The 24,272-nt window shown below is 41.7% G+C and overlaps 1 protein-coding gene across 1 annotated transcript; it reads right to left on the bottom strand.

Moving 5' to 3' along the window:
• Positions 1 to 252: 252 nt before the first annotated feature.
• CCNE2 (cyclin E2) lies at positions 253 to 17,241 on the bottom strand. The gene is made up of 11 exons (XM_063299511.1): positions 17,200 to 17,241; positions 17,008 to 17,110; positions 15,934 to 15,981; positions 13,762 to 13,913; positions 12,313 to 12,448; positions 9,184 to 9,330; positions 7,743 to 7,838; positions 6,594 to 6,728; positions 5,156 to 5,267; positions 3,443 to 3,597; positions 253 to 938 (listed from the first exon to the last, which is right to left on the bottom strand). The coding sequence occupies exons 1-11, from the start codon at positions 17,211 to 17,213 to the stop codon at positions 846 to 848; spliced, it is 1,191 nt and encodes a 396-aa protein (XP_063155581.1). The 5' UTR covers positions 17,214 to 17,241; the 3' UTR covers positions 253 to 845.
• Positions 17,242 to 24,272: the final 7,031 nt, after the last annotated feature.

The raw sequence follows: 24,272 nt of genomic DNA on the forward strand, positions 1-24,272 counted from the left end.
ACTTAAAATTCCTCATTTTTGCACAAGTATACAGAATTAGATTAGCTGCTGTATTGCATGTGAAAGAACAGATGCAAGACGTAATGAAGAATGACCTACTGTTTGTAGAGTGTAGCTGTCCTTGTTGCAATCCAGTCTTTGTTTCTCTCACACTGTAGACAGCTAGTTTGTAGAAGGTATAGTAGCACTTCATGAGGAAAGAGGTAGGATATGACAGTTGTTCACCGATGTTCCAGTTTAAGTGGAAAATTCTTAAACTGCTTTCACTCCCTACTCATGCTTTATATTAAGGCAATTCGGTATCATTCCATAGCTACACTAGTAAGTGTATGGAAGTAGGAATGTTGGCTTAGTAACCTTAGGTTAAAAAGGTTAATATAAAGGCTTTTACTATGTGGCTACACTGATGTGCAAGCTGAAAGCTGACTCACTTTGTGGAGTCCATAGTTTCAGACTGCCTAACTCAGTGTTCTGTCACCACAGGTCAGAAGAATGTTTCATCCTATCCAAAACTGGCACACACCAATAGGCAATTGGCAAAACAGTTCCACCAAGCTCACACATAGCTAAACTTGACCAATTCATTTGCATCTGTTAAAAAACTGAAAGTCAGTTAAGACAGTTTTAAGTGTTAAAAATCCATAGTTAATTATGAATTTAATTGATCAGAAGAAATCCAATTTCTCTAGGTCTCATTGGGCTCCAAACTTAAAAGATCCAGGCCAGCTGCATGTGAATGTCCTTCAGTTGCATCCTGATAGTCTTCTCAGCCACGTCACGTGTAAAAGCTCAGTCTGTACACTCAGTCTTAATGGAGATCCCAGTCTTGCACCCATACAGCATTTTCACTTTTCAGAGCTTTTTGGAGGGGTTATTATTCCTCCTGTAGATACTGGTGATAGCTGGCTGGGTACAGCTACTTCATAGTTAATTTCATCCTATTCAGTAAAGAGAACAGTATTTATTAGTATGACAAAAGAGAAAAAAATAGTTGTTCTCTCCTTATTGTATTGCATCCCCCATGGTTACTAAGGGAATCTTCCTAGCTGCATTAGGTATCACCTCTTTGGAAAGGAAGGAGAATCAAAGAGCAATTTTCCGTGAGGCTGAAATAAATTTGTCTTCTTGTCTGATGTGTCTCCTCACAACTCCAAACGAACACTATTAGTATGCTTTAAAATCTCCCCCTTCTTTATCTCTGGTTAATTTGCATTCTACAGGAATTGATTCTGCTGTTCATTAGGAAAGCATTCCCATCGTTAGACTTCCTCACTTGCCTTGCTCACACTTGTTCAAATAGGTAAATCCCAACAGATGTTCTAATGTGTTCACAGTAAAAGATTCACATTTTGTAGCTTTTAGGGGAAGAGTTTCTCTTGTGGAAATTTTAGGGCGACTGTATACATGGTTCTTTGTACCTCTGAAACACTGTAGAGCTGAGACTTAATCCAAGGCAAAGACAGTTTTTAAGAGAAGCTTAAAGGTCAGTATCTTTAGGGATATTTGGCAAATCGTTTTTATCAACCCATGAATTATACTCAGCGGTATCATTCTGAAGACAGAATAACACTCTTGTTCTTTTTCCTTCCTCCAGACCTGTACGAGAGGGTAAGGGGACGTGCTGTGGCAGATTTGGGGCGCACAAAAGGAGAGCAAAGAGAATTCTAATCGCCTTGTGTTTCTGTGGCCATCCACCACCCCATTTGCCTTAACGTCTAGAATTCAGCAGGGAGGGATGGGTCAGCTTTCAGGACGTGGCTCTGAAGTCTTGCCTGCCTTATCCTAAAATCAGGATCAAAAGCCTCACGGAATCACCTTCTAACTAGAGGTAGTAAGAATTTCCCCACCCATCCAGCATGACAAGCTACCAGGATTGTACCTGGTGCCAAACAAATGTCTTTAGCCTGTTTTGCTTCAGTTTAGAGAAAAATACTTGAAATTAAGTAAGTATTTTTCCTGTTCAACTATGTGGCCATTGTAACAAAGGGGGGAAAGGCAGCATCTATAAAGAAGGACAATTAGTCAATAGAAGCTGATTTTTTAAAACAAAACAAACCTTGAATTTCTCTGAAATGCATGTTTGGGAATGGAAGTAATTTTTCTCCAGGATGCCTTCTATTCCTATTCTCCCCTTGTCATTCTCATCCTATTCTCTGCAATCCCAGCCATTACCTATCCAGTTTTAGTTTAAGATCTCGTTTGTTTTTAAAATCTGTAGGGTCACCAAACTGACTCTGGGCTGTGTACAGCATAAAAGCAATTTAAAAAATATATATATAAATATAAAATGGTGACCAAGCACATAACAAAACAATTCCAGGAGGACTCCCACTCTACCAGCCCCTAATGCTTAGGGGAAGAGCCAGGCCTTAATGGCTTTCCTCAAGGCAATAAGAGTCGTATTTGGGGGTGGGGGGCAGATCATTCCAGAGAAATGTTAAAATCTGCATCTTTCATTACAGTGAAATGTTTACTAATTTATGGTGAGAAACAGTACCTAGCCCAAACTCTGGGTATTTGAAAGCCCTCCTGATCAGATACTCAACTCTCTACAACACATTACTTTCCATTGAATTTATCCTTCCAGAAAGGTACTGCCTGATACCACATAAACATTAGCTACAGTAAAATTCTTAAGAGTGTTCTAATATTGTTAAAGGAAACATGAAAACCCCAAGGTGAATTTTGAACACGTACTCCTCTAAGGCAACTACATTAGCAGTTGAAAATACTTATTTTATACCCTTCCTTTCCTCCAGGAGGTGGTATACATAGAAATCCTTCCATTTTCTGTTCCTCACAACAATCGCTCTGCAAGGCATGCTGGGCCAAAAGGGAGTGGGTGATCCCAAGTCACAGAGAGAGTTCCCGTGACTGAGGGTGGACTTTAACCTGGGTCTCCTTGGACCTTGTCTAACGCTTTAACCACAACACATACTGGCTTTCACATATCTCAAAGGAGGTTATTACATGTTGCGGGTTGATAGTCATTCCTTCGAAGAATAATTTCAGAACTTGGTAGTCAAACATACTAATTTCAGTCATTGTTTAGTCATCATTAAAGCAGTAGATAATTTGGAATTCATAATGCTAGTCAAATTCTGCATGCTTTGTCAGCAGCTGGAACTGAATGTGGAAGTCTCCGCAGACTATTGTCTAATCTTTTCTGCTGACATACTCCTTTTGTTCATGAGTACCTCAACTACTGTTCTTTAGATTCTAGGTACCCGCCCCCCCCAATATTCTAGGCCTTGTCCAGACCATACTAGATGAAAGTATTGCTTTTTCACCTCAGAATCATAGGAGAATGAGTATTACTAGCAAATAACTAGTTATAACTACATTAACTAGGAAAGACATAAAGAAGCATTCTTTTAATTCCAAGAAAGTACAATCACAATGGAAGACAAAACACATTCAGAGAGGGAAAATTCATCCTTACCAACATATCCAAGTAGTTTGTATGGGTTTGGATGTTATGTCTATCTTCCACTGCAATCTTCTTAAAATTCTTCAATTTCACTGGAACTTTTTTTGCTACTTTGAAAAATGGTTCCATCCACTCTACACATTCTGCAATACTAGCCCAATCCAATCCTAAAAACAAAACAAAAATTACTGTAGCTATCAGAAATGCTTGAATACTTGCCATCTGTAATATACAAATGTTATCTCAAAGCCTCCTGGCTGTCTTTTACTTCTGTCAACTTGCAAGACTGGAAAAAACGTGTGCGCTGTTCTTGTATAGAAGCCTCTTCTTGCCTTTACAAGTGCTGGAGAACACTTAAGAGGAAAGTGTTGCCTCACAGTCTTCTCATAGCAATTCTAGCACTCACCAAAACCTGGTCTTCCAACACTCCCAAACTTCTCTTGGCTATTAAAAGCAAAGGATCCAAAGCAGCATGGAGGGTGCTCAGCCCATCATTGAAGCGAAGCACCCTTTGAGGATCTGAATAATTCTTTTACATATACTATATTTGCATGTATTTTATTATAACAACAGAAGAAGTAAGCCATCAGAATGGAAACACAATTGGAAATTGACTTCTATATATTCTGACAACCTCGGATAATAGAATAAAACACTTCTTATTCCATGCTAGTCATGTTTATCTGAGACTGTTGGATTTTAATGTGAACCGTATTATTCATAGCAGCAGACTCATCTAATGAGTGTTAAAAAGATTACAGCCAAGATGGCACAACTGAGAAAAGGGTTACACACGAGAACTCCAATATTTGCAAAGGTTTTAGAAGTCAAACTAAGAGGTCAAAAATTGTATCACGAGAACTGAATGTAACTGCAAGCATTGTGAATTAAATTGTAAAAGAAAATGAAAGGGGAGGGAGGAGAAAGGCAAAAAGGGACATGGATTCACTCTCTAAACACTCTAAATCAGTGTTTCTCAACCGTGGCAACTTCAAGACTTGTGAACTTCAACTCCCGGAATTCCCCAGGCAGCATGGCTGGCTAGGGAATGCTGGGAGTTGAAGTCCACACATCTTAAACTTGTCACGGTTGAGAAACACTGCTCTTAATTGTTGCACATCAGTTAGGAGAGCAAGAAGGCTATCCAAGAGCACAAACGGGGGGGAAAGGGTGGAAAGTAGACAGCTATATGGCCATATTTCTTCCCCCATTCTTTACGTTGTTTTCTCCATCTACTGGTCAAGACAAAAAGAGAGAAGAAAAACAAAGCAAAAGAAGGACAGATTTTTTAAAAAAGAGACAGAAAATCTCATTATTGCTTGGATGACATTCCCTGATTCATATTTCTTTAAGCATGCCTTAGGCAGAAGTGAAAATTGACCATGGAAATCATAGAAGAAATCTATGATTTTAATGTGTGGCAGTGATTAAGGAAAAGAAGGGGATGGATGAGGCAAGGCCCAGGAAGCAGGAAGTCTCGGGATGAGAAAAGAAAGCATTGTATTGAAAATGTAGATGCCATTTCTCCAGAAGATCCACCCGCTCACTCTTGAACTAAGCGCACAGGGAGAAATACTACAATTTGTTGTTATTATGTCATGAATATGCCAGATTTATTTGTAAATATTGTGCCCTTTAATGTCTTATGCCAGTTGCAGTCCCACATACGCTGTTACGGTACAAAAGCAAAGAGAAAAACACACAATTATTCATCGTTCACCATACCTGAAGCCTTCTTTACTACTAGTTCTGAGGTATGATAGCAGAGGGCAGCAGCTGCCAATATCCTATACTGGAAATCCAGAGAATTCACATCTAGAATACAGAGATCTAAAAGCTGTGGAATGACAAACACATCATCAGAAAGAACTTCACAAGTATAACAATGCATCAGTTGCCTAGATCTTACGAACGGCAGTACACTTTATTTTGCAAACAAGATCCACTAAGCTCAATATAAAATCTGTAATATCTTTCCCACAATTCTTATATTAGAGAAACTCTGATCTACTGGCCCGCTAGATCTGCATCTGACCCATAGGCTACATTTGTGCTGTGGGCCTGCCTCCCTATCAGTGCTAATTTCTCCCTGTAAAGCTGATGGTAATTGCCTTTTCACACACTGAGGCTGAGCGCCATCACAGCAAGAAGTATGGCTCAGGACCTTCATACTTCAAAGCCCAGTCAAACTGATATTTTGCTTTTCCACCTATAGAAGGCTGCAATTCGGTTTGGAGGGGTTACATTCTCTACCCACTTACTTATTCTGTTGGCCTTTAGTAGATCTATCTAGGTTCAGTTTATTGAATTAAACAACTTTTTATGCAACTGCATTAAGCTGAAACGTAGCTATGTGCTACTTCAGGGTTAACAGATTTCAGACTTGCAGGGTCTTCTCTGCCCTTTGATTGAGATCCAGCAATCAAGGCATAAATGTAGAATTAAGATATTTTGAGCCAAAGGTTTTATTTTTAGTACCTTAACTAAGTAGAGCAATCCTTCCAAACACAAATAACTTCTGTCTCCTAGCTTTCTTCTTTTGGATAGGGAATCATTTGTTTTTACTACTAAGTCAGTAACACTTCCCTATCTTATGCAAACCAGATAAAAATATACCAGTATATATTTATATATTTATGAATTACAATTATAGTTGGTTTAATGCATTGAGATTAACTCTTGGGTGATGCCATACACAGGACTCTTTGTAAAATCCCAAAGAAAGTTAAAACTGGTTCTTTTTTGCATCCACACTCCAAGAATTCAATATGCTATGCATTTTTTTAAAAAAAAATCTTTTGCAGCTGATGACTGCTGAAACATCTTTTTGGAATATAGTTTTAAGAAAAATTAGGCCTCTAAAATATTCTGAAGAAAGCAAATATGCTCAACATTTCTTATCCCCAGAGAACAGCACATTACAGATCATACAGTGAAGGAGAAATGCAGTTGGAAAAGAACTATGGACAGTTTCATGGAAGTTATCCACTGATGTGGTTGGAAAAGAACTGTGGACAACTGCATAAAGCATTTCCAGAACATGGCTTCTTGTCCTGCATGCCTAATGCGATCTAGAATGCCAATATATTTACTGGCAGTTGACAATAACCAAGGAGTTGTTCTCCCAGATTTACACCGCATATGTGCTAAGACAGAAACCTACCTGTGCTATTTCAACAAACTTGTCCTGAGAATACTGAGGTAGCAGCACCTTTGGGACATCTTTCACAGCATCCACTTGAAGATAAAGATTCAGCCAGGAGATTACTGTTACTGGGCACAACTCCCACTTAAGAGCCTATAAATGTTTAAACATCATGTTTATAGGGCTGTCTGTTGCAGTGGTTTAGCTTTCAGACTGCATGATATCCACAACAGATACTGCCTAAGTAAATAAGCTTTCATTATTTTATTCTAACAAACAGCAGAAGAGGTGGCATTCTTTATTTACTATATCACTGATAGATAAGGGAAAACCTCTTATTTTCATACTTGACAGCATGCTGATTTTTCAGTGTGTAACATTAGTGGAAGGAATAGCCTTTCAAATCAAAAGGCCTGGCATAGGTCAGCTGTACAGTCTGAAATTCTAAACCTACATGACACCTCCAAAGCCTCTAGAACCCATCTGGAAATTACCACAGACTTGTAATTTTGAATATGAGACCATGGAGAAATTATTAAATATATGGGGAATACTTGTAACATCTATATTTAATTAACTATGTTAAGTAAATGTGTATTTAGTTAAATCAGTTTATCTTTTGTATGTAATTCATTTACTTATTTGTCCTAGTTTTAGCTACTTTTAGGAGCGTGACTCCAGAATGCCACTCCAAAGCTAAAGACATCTCTCAGCCTCAAAAAGGGATAATTACTGTTTAAAGTCCTACAGAATTCTGGCAATAATCCACTGAAGAGTTCCCATTCCAAGTCAAACAAAAAGTTCTATGGTAAAGCCAATGTGAGTAATCTCAAAAGCAAAAGCTATTCCAGCTTCATATACCCATTTATATATAGCTACTTCTAGAATCACTTCATTAGCACAAGCGATTCCAAGCCCTAACTTCTTTATCTCAATAAGGCAGTTAGAATTTTCTTCCATAAACTATTATGCTTAAAATAATTCACTTTTCCTTTAAAGAGGATGTTTCCCAGCTGATTAGTAACACACAACTTTAAGGAGAGATTCAAGACATAGCATTTATAAAGCAGTATTTAAAAGCAGTTCAGAAAAAAGGTTTGTAAATTAATTCCTAATATATCAATTCCAGAAAGAAAAGCTCAAACTGTCAGTATTTAATTTTGTTACCTTTAGTATAATTAGTTCCATCCTTATAATGTCATCTTCACTGCAAGCACCATCAGTAACATAGGCAAACTCCTGTAGTTTAGGAGCATATATCTCCTTTAAAAAAAAAAAAGGATGACAAAGCATTAAAACAGATTTTATAGAACTGGCAATCACAGTTTTCTACGTCCCTATGCAGTATACAACTACTATTTCACTTTTACAGTTTGGAATCTCAATTCAATTACTGTTAATTTTTTTATTTATCATCCACAGGAAATATAATTGGCTACATAGATATGATCTATTGTGTAAAACAACAGTGCTCCTATGCAATCCCAGACATATCAGAAATCCACTGGTTGGTTGGTTGGTTATTTATTTATTTATTAAATTTTGCCACCGCCCATCTCCCCCCAAAGGAGGGACTCTGGGAGGTTTACAAAAACAATAAAAACATTAAATGTCCTAAACATCCAATACAATATAACGACATAATATAAGACATAGTATAAAATCCAGATGACGATGATAGATATAAAACCACACATGTATGTCTAAAGGGCCATTTTAGGGCATCAGCCATCTCCAAGAGTGATTGCCTCCCTCCCCCCAGGCAAGGTGGCAGAACCAGGTCTTTAGTTGTTTTTGAAAAGCCACCAGGGATGGAATCTGTCTTATCTCTGGGGGAAGGATGTTCAAGAGGGCAGGCACCACTGCAGAGAAGGCCCACTTCCTGGACCCCGCCAAATAGAATTCTCTTACAGACGGGGTCTGCAGCATGCCCTCTCGGCATGATCGGGTGGGATGGGTTGATGCAATGGGAATGAGACAGTCCCTCAGGTACCCTGGACCCATGCCATGAAGGGCTTTAAAGGTGATAACCAACACCTTGAATTGCACCTGGAAGCAGACTGGTACCCAATGCAGCTCGCGAAGCAACGATGTAACATGTGCCGATCTAGGGGCATCAAGAATTGCCCCCGACAGTAATACTACCATCTATTGTTCAAAACTGCCTCAGCCTTGCAAAATAAAAAAAAATCGATCTACAAAGAGACGTCAGCTATGCTAGGACTTCTATTCCTAAACTACACTAGCTTTTCAAATCTCTTAGAATCTCAGTTACTCAACTTAATTGAAAAAGATTCTATATACTGAGCAAAACGACATGGTAATATGTTTCACATGCATTATCTTCCCAAATGCAAAAAAAAGGAATTAGCAGGACATCATAGAAGCTGACCATAAGTGCTTTGTTTTCAGTGAGGTTGGATCAGAAATCCCCATAACAATGACCCAATGAAGAAGACTGACCTGAGGGAGGAAGACTGACCCAAAATTATCTTGTGAGTTTTCATGGCTGAGGGTAGGGTAGGCTGGAAACAGGGCCTCTTCAATTCTAGCCCATCACTAAGTATAACCAGGTAACTGTGGAAATGCATCGCGTATCTCTACTTACCTCAAGCTTGGAAGCAATGAACAGTGTTGTAATTCCTATAAGCTGAAGCATGGTTTTATTTATGTCCTTCTGAGTCAGCATGAATCTATCAAAAAAGTCTTGGGCCAAGTAGAATGTTTCTCTATGGAGTGTGTACACTTCACATACCTATAATAGAATACATGGCAAAGAGTATCCTGAATAGCCAGTGAAAGAGCTTCATTTTGCTATCATCTGTCCTTAATTTTAAATCAAGGTTAATAATTACAGATGGAAAAAATATTTTGCCTGACAGTGAAGAATTTCCAAAATATATATTTACAACAACTTAATTACCACTATATTTTTAAAGCACTTACATTTTCTTTCAAATTTGAAATTTGAAATTCTACACCTCTTGCTAGGTCTACATCGCTCCTGTAAGTGCAGACAAATTCTACACATATTCTTGAATTTGAGGGAGTTTACAGTACTTAATACGTTAAGTCACGGCAGCCATAATTAGGTGATATTTAGAAGTTTTCTCCTACAAGAAGCTTTAGTTTTAGTTTTCACTATTGAAAAAATATTGGGAAATTTTCCATGTTTCTAATAGACATTCATATTATTTCTGATAATTTATCTGGGTATTTGTCACCACTGCACCATCATATAAGAACAGTTTTCACATAATATAATAGTAGTGGTATATGTCCAAATATAAGATTATTCTACCATGACTAAGATATTTCAACAATCAGATGCAGCAGTGGAAGCACTTACTCTTCTACGTCAAGAAGTTTGGAAAGCAACGACCTGGCCAACTGACTAGAACCCATTCATTCATACCCATTCCAAAGAAAGGAGATCAAACAGAATGTGAAAATTATCAAACAATTTCATTAATTTCACATGCTAGCAAAATTGTGCTGAAAATAATTCAACAACGTTTGCAGCCTTACATCGATACAGAACTACCAGAAGTCCAGGCTGGATTCAGAAGAGGATGCAGTACGAGAGATATCATCACTGATGTCAGATGGATCTTGGCTGAATGTAAAGAATACCGGAAAGATGTTTACCTCTGTTTCATTGATTATGCAAAAGCATTTGACTGTGTGGACCATAACAAGTTATGGCTAATATTATGAAGAATGGGAATTCCAGAGCCCTTAACTGTACTCATGCGGAACCTATACACGGATCAAGAGGCAGTTGTTAGACCAGAAAACGGTGATACCGAGTGGTTCAAAATTGGAAAAAGTGTGAGGTAAGGTTGTATACTTTCACCCTACTTATTCAATGTGTACGCTGAACAAATAATTCAAGAAGCAGGAATGTACGAAGAAGAATGGGGTATCATAATTGGTGGAAGACTCATTAACAACCTGCCATATGCAGATGATACAACTTTGCTTGCTGGAAGGGAAGAAGACTTGAAGTACTTGCTGACGAAGATCAAAGATTGTAGTCAGCAATACGGACCACACCTGAATGTGAAGAAGACGAAGATACTCACAAATGGACCAGTAAACAATGTCACAATAAACGGAAAAGAAATTGAAGTTGTTAACAATTTCAGTCTACTCAGATCAACCATCAATGCCAAGGGAAATAATAATCAAGAAATCAAATGACATAGCGCGCTAGGATAATCTGCCATCAAAGACCTATCTAAAGTTTTCAGAAGTAAAGATGTCAGTTTAAAAACAAAGGTGTGTCTGACTCATGCCAGGGTCTTCTCAATTGCGACATATGCCTGTGAAAGTTGGACATTAAAAAAGAAAGATAGAAGAATTGATGCATTCAAATTGTGGTGTTGGCAAAGATTATTGAAAATACCATGGACTGCCAGAAGAACAAACAAATCAGTTTTAGAAGAAATACAACCAGAATGTTCCCTAGAGACGAAGATAACTAGGCTTAGACTCTCATACTTTGGGCACATCGTCAGGAAAGATGGATCACTCGAAAAGGACATCATGGTAAAGTCAAGGGCCAGGGGAAAAGAGGAAGACCTTCAATGCGATGGATTGATACGATTACTGCAACAATGGATGCAAACATTGGAACAGTCAGGCATATGGCGCAAGACCGAACAGCATTTCATTCTGTTATACATAGGGTCACCATAAGTCGTAAACGACTCAACGGCAACTAACAACAACAACCATGACTAGGAATAACAGATTAATAATCAGTTTGTCCCAGGACATTCAGCTATCTTTAACAAGACTTGGCATATCTGAGATAATGTCTTATAGAAGGTAAGATCAGAATATATTCATATTCTGAATACTTTCTGTATAAAGTAAGTTGTTTCTGTATAAAGTAAGTTGTTTATCTAGCCCAACAAAAAATGACAGATCTGCAGAAATATGTGAATTGTAGGTTACAAAGAGAAATATGCTGTGGTGATATACTGTAGCTGCCAATAAATAAATGAAATTAAATCAGAAAAATGCTTAAAATTGAAATAATTGACCTTTGTTCATAAAGGCAGACTTTAATCTATTTTTCTCCTACATATGATCCTTGGATTAATCTTCAGTATTATTCATTACATGGATGAGGAAGAACATTGCAATCCTAATCAAGCCTATCTGAATCAAAGATTCAGTGAAGTTAACTGATTTTGTTCTAATACTTCTTCACTTGCAAAGTGAACGTACATGGAGATGGAATCATACCATCAGCCTTCCATCTTGTCGTTACTCACACTGCCTTTTCTGTTGCCTTGCTGTGTGTATGTTTAATATGAAATCCTATACATGCAGGTTTGAGTCCTCAATCACATAATGGTTTCTGATTATATGAAACATTTAAAGTTGCAAGCTTGGAGATGTTCCTTTGTAGATGACTTGCTGAATGCATATAGTTTAAGGAGGCAAGTCTAGCAGAACAGATGGGTGGAGTCAGCAAAACATCTTCCTTGCCACTTCATTGTACAAGGCTGATATGTTTCAGATCTGAATGTAAGATCTATCTTTCCCTATTAATACTATATATTGAAGTACTGGAAGTAATATTAAATCCTTAATTTAAAACGAGTGCTTTAATCAAATAAGAAAAACATAAATTGCTAAAACTAAACAAATTAAATGCTTCAGATTCTTGGACAGTCTGCTGCTCCTTGGTGTTCTTTATAATGTTCATGATTTCAATACTTACCTCTAGAAGCCAATCCAGTAGGACTGATCTCATATGTGGCTGTAGATTTGAGTGTAGTAATGTGAAATGCTTGCAGTGAGAATATCTGTTTTCCTTTTTGAGAATGTTGGACCAGACATCTCTAGAACTTCCCCAGCTAAAATCAAGATAAATAATAAAGTTTTAGGTTAGAGAAAAATATGCAAATTTGATTTGGCAAAAGTATTTGATTCTGAGACTAGATGGTGAAGCCGTGTTATTATTTTTAGTTTCTAAAACAAAACATATTTTAACAGTGGTCCCATTAAATGCCATGAAATTGCCATGATTTCATTTATTGCATTTCTTAGCTCCTTTTCAATACTGTATGTTTCATAAATACAAAACAAACTGTAGAAAAATGAACAAACAAAAATGGCATGTTTGCCTTCAGACAAAACTGTAATGCAGGAGACTGTTGTCATGTGCAGAAAGGAGTGGGAAACAAAAAATAGCATGAACAGGATCAAAACACATATCCCATGCAAAGCTATAGCTTATCTTGGTCTTTTGAGAATTTGTCTTCCTAAACTCTAGTTGTCTGCTTAAAAAAAATAGGATGTTTATTAGACAGCAACCACTCCAAAACGAGTTCCACATTTTAAAAATCACTTTAGCTGTTTTATTTACACCTGAAACCACAGCACAAAAATACTCAAGTTGGTCGGTTTTAGAACAAAGCCAATTATTTTATGACAATTTCACACTTTGGGAGAGGTCACAAGAATTGTACCTGGAAGACGTATTTTATCTGCTACGTATCAGCTCAGAGCTCCCCTTCTGTGTATAACACCATCCCTCTCAAAACGAGGTGGGGGGAAAACTGTACATCAACCATACTGAGGAAATGCAGCTGTTATCTTTAAGTGTTGTTCATGGAATGAAAGATCTGTAAGTAACTACAGTTAGGTAGTTTTCTTCTGGCAAACAGTCAGTTGTATGCCAAGGTGAACTTGTTTGTCAGTACTTGAGATTTTAGCAGTAACTCTGAAAATATGTAGAACACTTGGACTAAGAAGAAAACACTTGAAACAGCTGCATTAGTGGTTCCTTTATAAGTTCCATATATCATTGGAACCAAGTCAGGGTGGCCATTTATATACCCTCCTTAGCAATAAATGGTTACGCAGGGAATGCATTCTGCCTCTCACAGCTCTGCACAGAGCCACTTGTGCTAGCCAGAACAAGGCTGCTCTCTGAATGGTTAAGCACGTTATCCAGGTGCAGGATGACACTACTTTAAGCCTGTTTAAGGAATCTATTGCATGTATCTGAAAATAGCCTTTATCTTCCTTTCAGACAGCACACTTAACTATTAGGAATAGTTTAGCCATGGCTGTGCATGAGCCTTGGGAAGGTACATCCTATTTTCTCCATCGATATATCAATGCATAGCAATATTTTTAATTACTTTCAGTATATCTAGTTTACCTAAGATCCGGTAAAGGTGATGGATTAATGAAGAGATTTCTAAACCTGTATTTTTTGAATCTGGAGAAGTCTGTGGTTGTACTTTCTTTGTGTGGAGTTTCTATTATTATGCAAGGAGATACACCACCTGATATTGTGGATGGCCAACAGCTCTAAAAATGAGATAATGAAAATACAGTTCTCAGATAGTCTGTTAATAAACAGCAGTGTCTCCACCCCACCCTTGAGAAACATTATTCCTTTTTTTAAAATATAGATTTACGTTAGACAGATCAGCCAATACTCATTTTAACCAAGCAATTTATTTGTCAAATTTCTCTACCACCCATCTCACATGCAATGACTGGGCGGCTTACAGATAATAAAATGACAAATTGCTAAAAACACTACAATATAATATAAATACACATAAATATAGATACAACTATAAAAATACAGAAAACATAAAATTCAAGATGGTAATAAGATCTTATCCTTGGCTCCATCACGATGCCAACCACCCCCATGAATGGCTATACCCCCTCCCATCCCAAGTGAGGTGGCATAACCATGTCTTAACCCCCTTCCAGAAGGCCAGGAGAGTGGGGGGCCTGTCTTACCTCTGGGGGTAACCTGTTTCATAGGGCGGGTGCCATGGCAGAGAAGGCCCTCCTCCTGGACCCTGCCAATCGGCAATCCCTCATGGACAGGGTCGGTAACATGCCCTCTCTGCCTGAGTGGGTGGGATGAGTCAATGTAGTGGGGGTGAGGTAGTTCCTCAGGTAACCTGGACCCATGCCATGTAGGGCTTTAAAGGTGATAACCAACATCTTGAATTGGACCCAGAAGCAAACTGGGATGTCTCATTCCCTATCAACACCGATTGGGACCGGCCCTGGAGGAAGGAGGCGAACCAGCACAAAACCACGCCACCCACCCCAAACTCCCTGAGTCGATCCAAAAGTATGCCATGGTCGATGGTATCGAAAGCTGCTGAGAGGTGAAGAGCCAGGATGGATGCACTACCCCCATCCCGCTCCTGCCAGAGATCATCTATAACTGCGACCAGGGCTGTTTCTGTCCCATATCTGGGCCTGAAACCCGACTGAAAAGGGTACAGATAATGTTTCATCCAGGACCCTCTGGAGCTGCAACGCTACCACTTTTTCAACCACCTTCCCTAAAAAGGGGAGGTAGGAGACTGGACAAAAGTTGTCCAGCATGGTGGGATCCAGTGATGGTTTCTTGAGGAGAGGGTGCACCAGCGCCTCTTAAAAGCTGCCAGAAACACTCCCTTCCCCAAGGATGAATTCACCATTGCCTGGACCCACCCACACGTCACCTCCCAAGCTGCTTTCACCAGCCAGGAGGGACAAGGGTCTAACTGACAAGTGGTGGCGTTTACAGTCCTTGGGCCCAACAGGATCAAACCATTCCCAGATAATCAGGCAAGCCCACCCGCCAGGCATCTCCTTAGACCCTGCTACATGCTTGGCATCCAACTTGGAATGAATCCAAGCAATTTTATCCTCCAGATGCCCAGCAAACTCCTCAGCCCGGCCCTGTAGGTGGGTTTCTGAACCCCCCTTCCCCAAAAGGGATTGGGTGATCTTAAACAGGGCCATCAGGCGGCATTCTTAGGATGCAATAAGAGCAGAGAGATATTGACGTTTCGCCGCTCTTGTCGTCACAAGGTAGGCCTTAATCGCAGCTCCAGCCTGTGTTCGGTCAGATTTAGTCCTTGTCTTCCTCCAGCTGCACTGTAGGCGTCTCTTAACCCTCTTCAGAACCCTCAACTCCTCTGTAAACCACGGGGAGTGTCGGGTTTGGGTGGGCAAGAGAGGCCACACAGGCGCGATCCTGTCCAAGGCCCAGCCACCTCCCTATTCCAGGCAGCAGCCAGGGCCTCCACTGGACCAATGATATATTCTGGGAACAAAAATTTGTCTTAGTGAAAAATGCTTTTCATAAACAAATTACAACATTATTAATCTAAACATTCTTCAGCCAATTACTATTAGTTTTCAGATCACAGAAAAACATGCCATAGATCCCTTCCTTACATGTTTATCAAAACTATATTTTGCCAATAAAATCTCCTGCTTATATTGGGTTCCACATGTACTTAATTACCACATTCTGAAGAACAGAGACAACTGTATTTCAAAGCAGTATTATGCAGATCACCCATACCTTAATTTCATATTGATATCTCACATGTTCTTCATCTATCTTGGAATCCTTTGGAAAACAAACAAACAATTAATACCTAAGTGGCAATGAATTAATATCCAGTTCTTCAGATTCATTAAGAGCTTCTCAAACAGCCCACTCAGGAACAAAAACAGTAAGACCTTAAATGCATGGCTTGCTTTTCAAAATATTTATCAGATCCTGATATCTACCCAACTTTGATTCATGGTTATTAAAGCAGCTCAATATACTCTTCTTTTAATCAAAAAGGAAATAAAATAATGTTAAGTTTTTTTTACAATCAACCAAGAGTCATTTCAATACCATTCAATGTCACATATTTAATAGGTAGAGAGGATTCTGTTGTATGTTGTCAAATATTTCTACCAAAGTGATGAATGAACAGGGCCAGTGCCAAACTTGATGTTTCCCTGGCAAGTGTCACCCTAAAATAAAATTGGGTCAGTGGGAATAGCAGGTTCAGCAACTGTAGTGTAGTAGTCAAGGTGCTGGATTTTATTCAGGAAGACATGCATTCAAGGTCCCACTCAGTCAGATTCCAGTGTGTCTGTTTGGAACGATCACTCTTCTCAAACCACCTTGCAGGGTTTTTGTTGTGGGGCTGAGGACAGATCTCCATCCAAGCCAATATGATTTCTCAGAAAAAAAGATAGGTATATATCTCAGTAATGAACTGGAGCCTTCAGTATTTGTAGACCTTTGGCATATGCCTGAAATGCTAATGCCAGTCATATATACAAAATGTATCCTTAAATTATAGGTGTAAGTAGCTTCTCTAATGCTAACAAGTAAATCAGTGGCATCAGAATGATGAAAGCAGCACTGCAACATTGTGCTGCAAGCTACCCCCCCCCCACTTTTTATGTGTGCACAACATCACAATGCACATACAAAAGGGGGAATACTGTTTTTGTCATTCTCCCCCTACCCCTGGTCTGCCCTGCAGATGCCACAGTACTGAATTATTCACTGGTACTTGCATCAGGCCATCCCAGTTCATACACAATCATTTTTCTACATCTGACTCCAAGATCTCTTAAAATTCCAGCCCACCTGCATTGATTTCCTTTTTCTGTTCTGAAGTGACAATGACATCTGCAGTTCTTCTGAAGACGTGTCCTGGCATGGCTGATGCAGTTTAGCTTGCAAACGACTACTGTAGAAAGGAAAGACATTTTATTCCATCAGTGATAGAGAGGAGTGCACTGCTGTAGCTGCACTATATATTATAAAACTGATCATTACCTTCGCCTGGACATCTTATTTGAAATTCCAGATTATTTCCCTACAAATAACAGAAGATCAGATGTTAATTCAAAGCCACAATTTCTCCACAAAATGCTAGTTTGTGAAAATTAAGTCCTTGTCTCTGTACATGCATGCCGGCTGCATACTCCATCAAGTCTTGTTACAGTAACACAAGGGACAATAAACAAAAGACTGACACACAAATTTAGAGCACATCCAAATGCATACGTCTGAATTCAGGAATGAACATCCAGGACAACCACAGAAGGGTAGGCACCTGCTTCCTCATGACAAGCCTGGACTTGGAAAAGAAACCTGATTGAACAAACTGCCCATACCAGTCATGTTCCAGTCCTGGAAAAATTTTGCACGCCTGAATCAGGTGAATTGAATTGGGAGACTGGCACACTGTCCATCTCAACATAAGGTAACAGATTTGTCTAAACCTTAGAACTAAAGGCTAACTTCCCATCATTTACAGGCATCTAGCCAATTTCAGGTTCATCCACTTCCATTTATTGCCTCACAGTAGCCATTTTGTACCTTATTTAAAGATCCTGCTTGAGGCACCTTTTATTTCTTTTCTCAGAAAACAACTACAAACATTATAGCCTGTATTAGCTACACTGAAGTGTGAGTTTTATAATCCAATATTAAGTGATGCAGATATATAGGATTCACTGAGAATCTTAGCAGCTTAAGAACTAGCACCACTGCACATATATTAGAAGTTGGTTTTGTATGTAAAAGTTTTCTAGGCACAGAAATACATACTGTATACTGTACAGCTCCTGGCCGTTATTTTATCCATTATTATGATAGCTCATTATGACTACAAACAGATACATTGTGGTTTCTCTTGTTCATGAAACCAAAACAAAAACAAAACTTCAATTCCCCCCTTCTTTCTGCTGGGCGGGAGGGGGCTGACTTCTGTCCTAAACCCTTGCTTGTCAAGCTGGAGACAGGGAGCTCTCAAAATGCCCCCATTCCTCCGTTCTTAACAACCCCGCGCCAATTTGCAGAAAGCGGGTAAGTGAAGAAGGCGGCAACAGCAGGCTCGATTCTCTGAGCGTCCTCCCAATTTCCTCCCCAGTCCCGATTGTCGCCACTCTTCACCCCGCGCGCGAGGGTGCTGGGCCCGGGGAATGCTGGTCAAGAGGAGGATAGAGGGGGGAAATAACGCCTTGCTAAATTTGCGGGGAGGGGGAAGGACCCAGGCGGGAACCGGGGTGGGGTGGAAACACCCCTTTAAAACAGACGCACACAGAGAACAGGAAACCTTTCCCGCCTTCAGTTACTTACTCTGAAAAAAGTGCTTCATTTGTTGCACCCCGATAGTTGGAGAGGAACTTTTGACAGAAGTATGCCAAGGGGACCCAAGGAGCCCCGATTCCTCCCCACTCTTTGCATTAAGCCAGTTTCCCTCCAAATAGAACGATTCCGGACACCCCTACCTTCACTCCTCCCCCACCCCAAGACGGCACCGATCAAGAGCGGGTCTTTCTAACCCCGGGCAAATACTTGGGGGAGGGGGTCATTCTGGAGGACAAACGAGCCCCCCAACCTGGCTCTCTCCCGCCTTCTGATAGAAGCGGGGAGAAAGCGCCTTTCACCTCCGCGCATGCCCGGCACCCCATCTGGGTTGCGGGGTGAGAGAAGGGTAAGTGCTGGGGCAGCCCGGGAAACGGGCGAGCGCGCAGGCAGGCGAGCTTCCCCCACCCCAACCCCCTTGCAACGAGGGAGGAAGCCCGGCTCTCTCCCTCCAAAAATATCTGGCACTCCCAGCAAAGGCAGGCCGATCGAGCCGGGTCTTGGGGTACCCCCCTACCTTGAAGGCTTAGAGCTCCCCACTTCGGATGGGGCTAAACCCCCCATCCCATCCCCAGCGCTAAAAAAGCGCCTCTTCCCACGCCCGGGGTTCCCTCCTTCTGGGGGGGGGGGCGGCGGGGAGATCTGAAACCACCCAGAAACAGTCCCGTTCCATCGGGGGGGGCAGACACCCCTCTCTCCCGCCTCGACACCCTTCGGGTTGACCGCCCCGGCCCCCCTCGAGGTCGGATGGGCTGGGGATCCCCGTTATTTCCCCCTGCCCGCCTCATTCTCCCTCCAAAACGCAAGCCGGCAAGCGGGCGGGCGCGCATCCCGCCTTCTGGCTTTCTCCTCCCGAGGAGCTCCCGCGATGCGGCCCCGCTGCCCACAGCCCGGGGATGCCCCCCCGCGCCCCGCGAAAACCCCGTCAGAACTTTGGGGGACAGCCCCCCAGAGCATCTCCACAGCCGCTCCCCCACCCAAAGCCCGCTCGCATGGCAGAACAAAGCCGGGGGTCGCGGGCAGGGCGCCTCCCGCGCCCCCTCGGGTACCCCCCTCCACCGCCAGAGCACCCCGCACCGCACCTCAGCTCAGCTCAGCTGCTCCGGCCGCTCAGAACTGAACTATTCTCAGCTGGCGCCGGCGCCAAGGCTCTATATGGGCGCCCCCTGCGCATGCGCCAGCGTGGCTCCCGGCTCGTCCCTCCCGTCCGCGCCTGCGGCTCCCGGGTTGCGGATTCTCCCGCCCGCCTTCGCCTCCCGGGGCTTCTACTTGGCATCCCGGCGCCGGGGGTCACCCCCGCGAGACAGCGCCGCTCCCCTTCACCCCAACAAGACCCCCGCTTGGTCTCGTGCTGCTGTCGCCTTTGCAGGCAGAGGAAAAGGTGACGGGAAAGCCGCTCCTCAAAACAGACCCCGCGGACAGAGAGGGGCTATGTCCTGCACCCGGTGGGCGCGCTTCGCAAGGAAGCAGCGCGAGGCGGAGGAGGTCCCTGGTTCTTCTCCAGGCTGCCTGTCACCCCCGCCATTGCGCAATAGCGCGGCGCCCAGTCCCCGCCAGCGACCAGCGCGTCCTCCTCCTTCCCCTCCCAGTCCCGCCAAATGCGCTTCGCTGACATCACTGCTTCAGGCTGCTCCCCTACAGGGCTAACGACCCTCAGCTCGGCAGTTACAGCGGGGTGCTGCCAGCCCGGTAGCCCAAACGGGCTGCTGCTCCCTGGAAAGACCGGGTGAGATGCCAGATTTGTACCTGGGGAAGCAGCCCAGAGGGGTAAGACGGAGCCCCTTCCCAAACTCGTTTGCCCGGGCAAGGCCCGCGCGTCCTTTCCCAGGGTCTTCCCTCGTTCCCACGTGCCAAGTACAAGGGTTCCCCCAGCCCCCAGTCTGCGTCAAGGCCATTAGGCGCAGCAGCGCCTTGGGGAGCCGGCACACCCCGCCTTTCAGCGTGGCCCGCCGGTCTGCTTGGCGCTCTGTCACCGCCCCTGGGCGGAGTCCAGCTGCGCTTTTCAGCCAATGAGAAGGGAGAGAATCTCGGCAACGTGGAGTTGTCAGCAAAATGTAAACACAGCGCGTTTGAAGGGTGACGGAAGAAGGAAGCGCCGCTCTGCCTTCAACGCGGGGACTGTAGAGCAGTCGTGGCTTCTCCAAGCAGGAAGGGAGGCTGCAATATTTCTTTCGGAGGTTAAGACTGCAAAGCTATGTACCTTTACTTGGGAGTAAGCCCCATTAAACCCACTGGGTTGGCTGTATAGGAGAGCACAGCGGCATTCGGCTTTAGGGGAAGAAGTGGTGGGCGTTCCCCGTCATTCTGCTTTCCTTTTGCACCTCCTGAAAACTTTCTTCGGACAGGGAAAAATTCGTCAGGAAGAGGAGTTTTAGGCTTGAACTTTGGAGTTTATCTCCTCTTAGTTTATTACTTGACTTGAAAATCCAACGATCTTAATTCCCACACACCCTATTAGCCTGTCCTAGCCTCCTCGGTTCTTCTGGCAGATGCTCTCTGCTCTTTCATCCCAAGTGATTGTGAGCCTTGACTCCGGATCCAAGGTCCAGCCTAAGTACCACACTGCTCCAAAACAGTATGAGAAGCTGAAGGGAGACAGAATCTCCATTGCCTCTCAGAACTATTTCTGGGCGGTGATAAAATTTTAATAAATAAATAAAAACTGCACAACTAGGACATGCTGTAAAATATATTTTTCTCTATTAATTTTTGAAAATGCAACATATGTGTATACAATTAAAAAATAATGCGTGGACATAATGAGTATTTAAATGGAATGGTTTTTCTGCACCAATTTTTTTTCCTGCAAATTCCTTTTTTTTTTTAACAATGGTATTTTTCATTGAGTTGACTCACTGAACTAAGAAACTTACCTGTGGTTGTCTGTGGAGGAGGCCAAGGGCAGCAAGAAATGCCATGTGTGTTATGACATTGTGAGGGTTGTTTTCCAAGGACTGGACACACCACAGCATAGCAAATCTGTACACAATGCTTTATTGCAGCACACACCAAGTATATTTAATTACAGAATCGCAGGTATCTCGGAGATCACCTAGTACAACACTCTGTTCAGTGCAGGATCAATAGAGGAGCATTTTTAAATTCTAGATGTAACTTTATTGAAGCCAACAAAAAGCTAGCAAGCTTTTATGTAGTGTTTTGCGAGTTAGGCTAAATCTAAAGAGATTAAAATGTCTGAAATGCGGTGGGCAACCTGTACCTGCTCCATCTCCCACAGATGTTATATCCCCAGCATTCCACTACTTTGTCACTGCAGTTATCCTACAAAAACAAAGGTATGTATATACTGAAGGAACTGATTAATATAGAGCAAACACCAGATTCTGAAGACTCTTTATCAATTGGCCTTTTTATTGACTGTTTCTCTAGAGCATCAAGTACATTGTGAAACCAAAGACTTAATTATTATAGATGGGGTAGGTAGGTAAAGGTAAAGGTTTCCCTTGAGATTAAGTCCAGTTGTGTCCGACTCTAGGGGGCGGTGCTCATCTCTGTTTCAAAGCCAAAGAGCCGGCGTTTGTCCGTAGACACTTCCATGGTCATGTTCCTATCTTTTTCTGGAGACCCTTAAGACCCTTGACCTATTAGACTGCTGCACCACAAAGCAGTGTAGAGAATTAGATGTGAAAGCATCTGTGCCTCTATCACAACTGGCAGAGTGTTAATGTCATGAGTTCACAGAAATTGCACTAGAACAGCAGTGTGGATCAGCACTGTGACACAAAGGAATCCAAGCCATGGGCACATGGCACACCAATGCTGTTGCCAAAAATATACTTAAGGAATAGGTGGGGGAGAAGCTGATCTGGGAGCAAGGCTTTCATTACAAAATTACATTGATAATGTGTTCAACTGCAGTCAGGCTGACATTTTATCACTGATATGTCAATTAAAAAAAACAGCCTACAAAGAAAGCTCCAAAGACAGCAACTTCCCCAGGTAAGACTAATTCACCCATGTTAAACTGTTGAATACGCTCAATGGGTTTGGTCCGTATTATATGCCAAACCAAACAAACTGCAATATTGACTACCATACTTGTATCCAACTTTTCTTTAGGCAGCTGTCCAAGACATCTTCCTGACAGGCCAGCATATATGAGAAAACTTATGCTAACATAACGTCACTGGTGGGGCATGGCCAAAACTTTCTGGCCCATCTGTTGGTGGATTTAGTGGTTTGGATGGGTTTAAGGGAGTGTATGGCCACTGGGAGGTGAAATGCTTCCATTCCATTGTATTGTTCAGCAAAAAACCTTGCCACCAAAATTCAGCAGCCAGTCTTAAGAGGCCTCAAATGAGGCATGATAGTCACATGTGGCCAGAGGCTGCTTATCTTTGGCTAAACACAGTACTGGATGTAGACACAACCATAAAGTAGCTGCTTTGAGTACACTTGTTGCACCTGTTTGGTATGTGCTCTGGGCTGATCTGTATCAGTCTATATACTATGTGTCCTGAGCCTAATAAATTGGGACAGTGTTCAAAACTTGTACTAGTCAGCCTGGTTTTCTAAGTATAGGAATATTGTAAGTCTTTTTGTGAATACACATTGAAATATGCAATCACTCAGCTGAACTGGTCCTCTTCAGGGACATGTATTCATTGTAAAAACAAATGAAAAACGAGTCCTGTGCATTTTCAAAATGAAGAGAGTGGGAAAACAATCAGATGAAATCCAATTAGTTTTCTTTTGTCATTCATTTTCAGTTGTCCTATATTGGATGCCTATTCTGGACCAGAGTTACTTGCTCACATAGAGGGATACATGTATGGGAGGAAATGCAATATACAATGAAACGGAAAACTAACAGATTGGAAATCTTTATCAAGCTTGGGTAACTGGTTGCATTTGAGCAGCTTTTTAAAATGCTTGTTAAAAAGGGCCCCTTTTTTTCTTATCCATCTCAAGAGTGACAGATCTGATGACTTGTTTTAACACCTGCCTGTTTTACATCATTTTGAGATATGTCATCAATTTGAAGGCAACACAGTGCTGGTTGGAAACAAATAAACTAATAACGAGAAGCAAAATGGTTAAGTTTTAAATGAATGGAAAATCAAAAAGTTTAAGCATTAAAATGGCATGAGAAAAACCCCTTCCTTGCTCACCTACAGCAGTCAAATAGTTTTTATCAAGTGGCATGTCATTGGTAGAGATCAGAACTGCAGGTTGTGATGAAGCAGCAGGACAGGCAACATTGTGCCCTCCTTATGAGTCAGCTCCAACTGCCTTCAGCTCCAGCCAACATAACCAAGGGCCAAAGACAACTATGAGTGTAACTCATAGCTTGTGAAGGTGCCCATTGTTCCCTGCTGTAGGCAAGTCAGTGAAGGAAATGGTATACAGAACCAACTGACATTGGACAAGGGGATTTTGTTACATAACAAGGCATATTTCCTTTTCATTCTAGCACAAGCACTTGGTATAGCAACTATTCAAGCCCGAGTCATTTTGAGATGTTAAGTACTGTAACCTGTATATGGTATCAACAGAATGGCCAAACCTTGCTTACCTACAGTTCTGCCTGTACCTTGTACAGGTACAAGGAAAATGGCTCCACAAACAAGCTGCCATTGAGAATGCATAGGCTGATATACAGTATTTATCCAAACAAAAAGCCTCTTTTTTTGAATCTTCAAATTCAAGTCTGGTGTGTACAAGTCATTTGAAAAAGGCACAGTTTTGTTTATAATACGTATAAAAAAAAGAGTTCCAGCAAAGTTATTGAAATA

The sequence above is a fragment of the Candoia aspera genome, chromosome 3, assembly GCF_035149785.1.
Source record: "Candoia aspera isolate rCanAsp1 chromosome 3, rCanAsp1.hap2, whole genome shotgun sequence".
Taxonomy (NCBI): Eukaryota; Metazoa; Chordata; class Lepidosauria; order Squamata; family Boidae; genus Candoia; species Candoia aspera.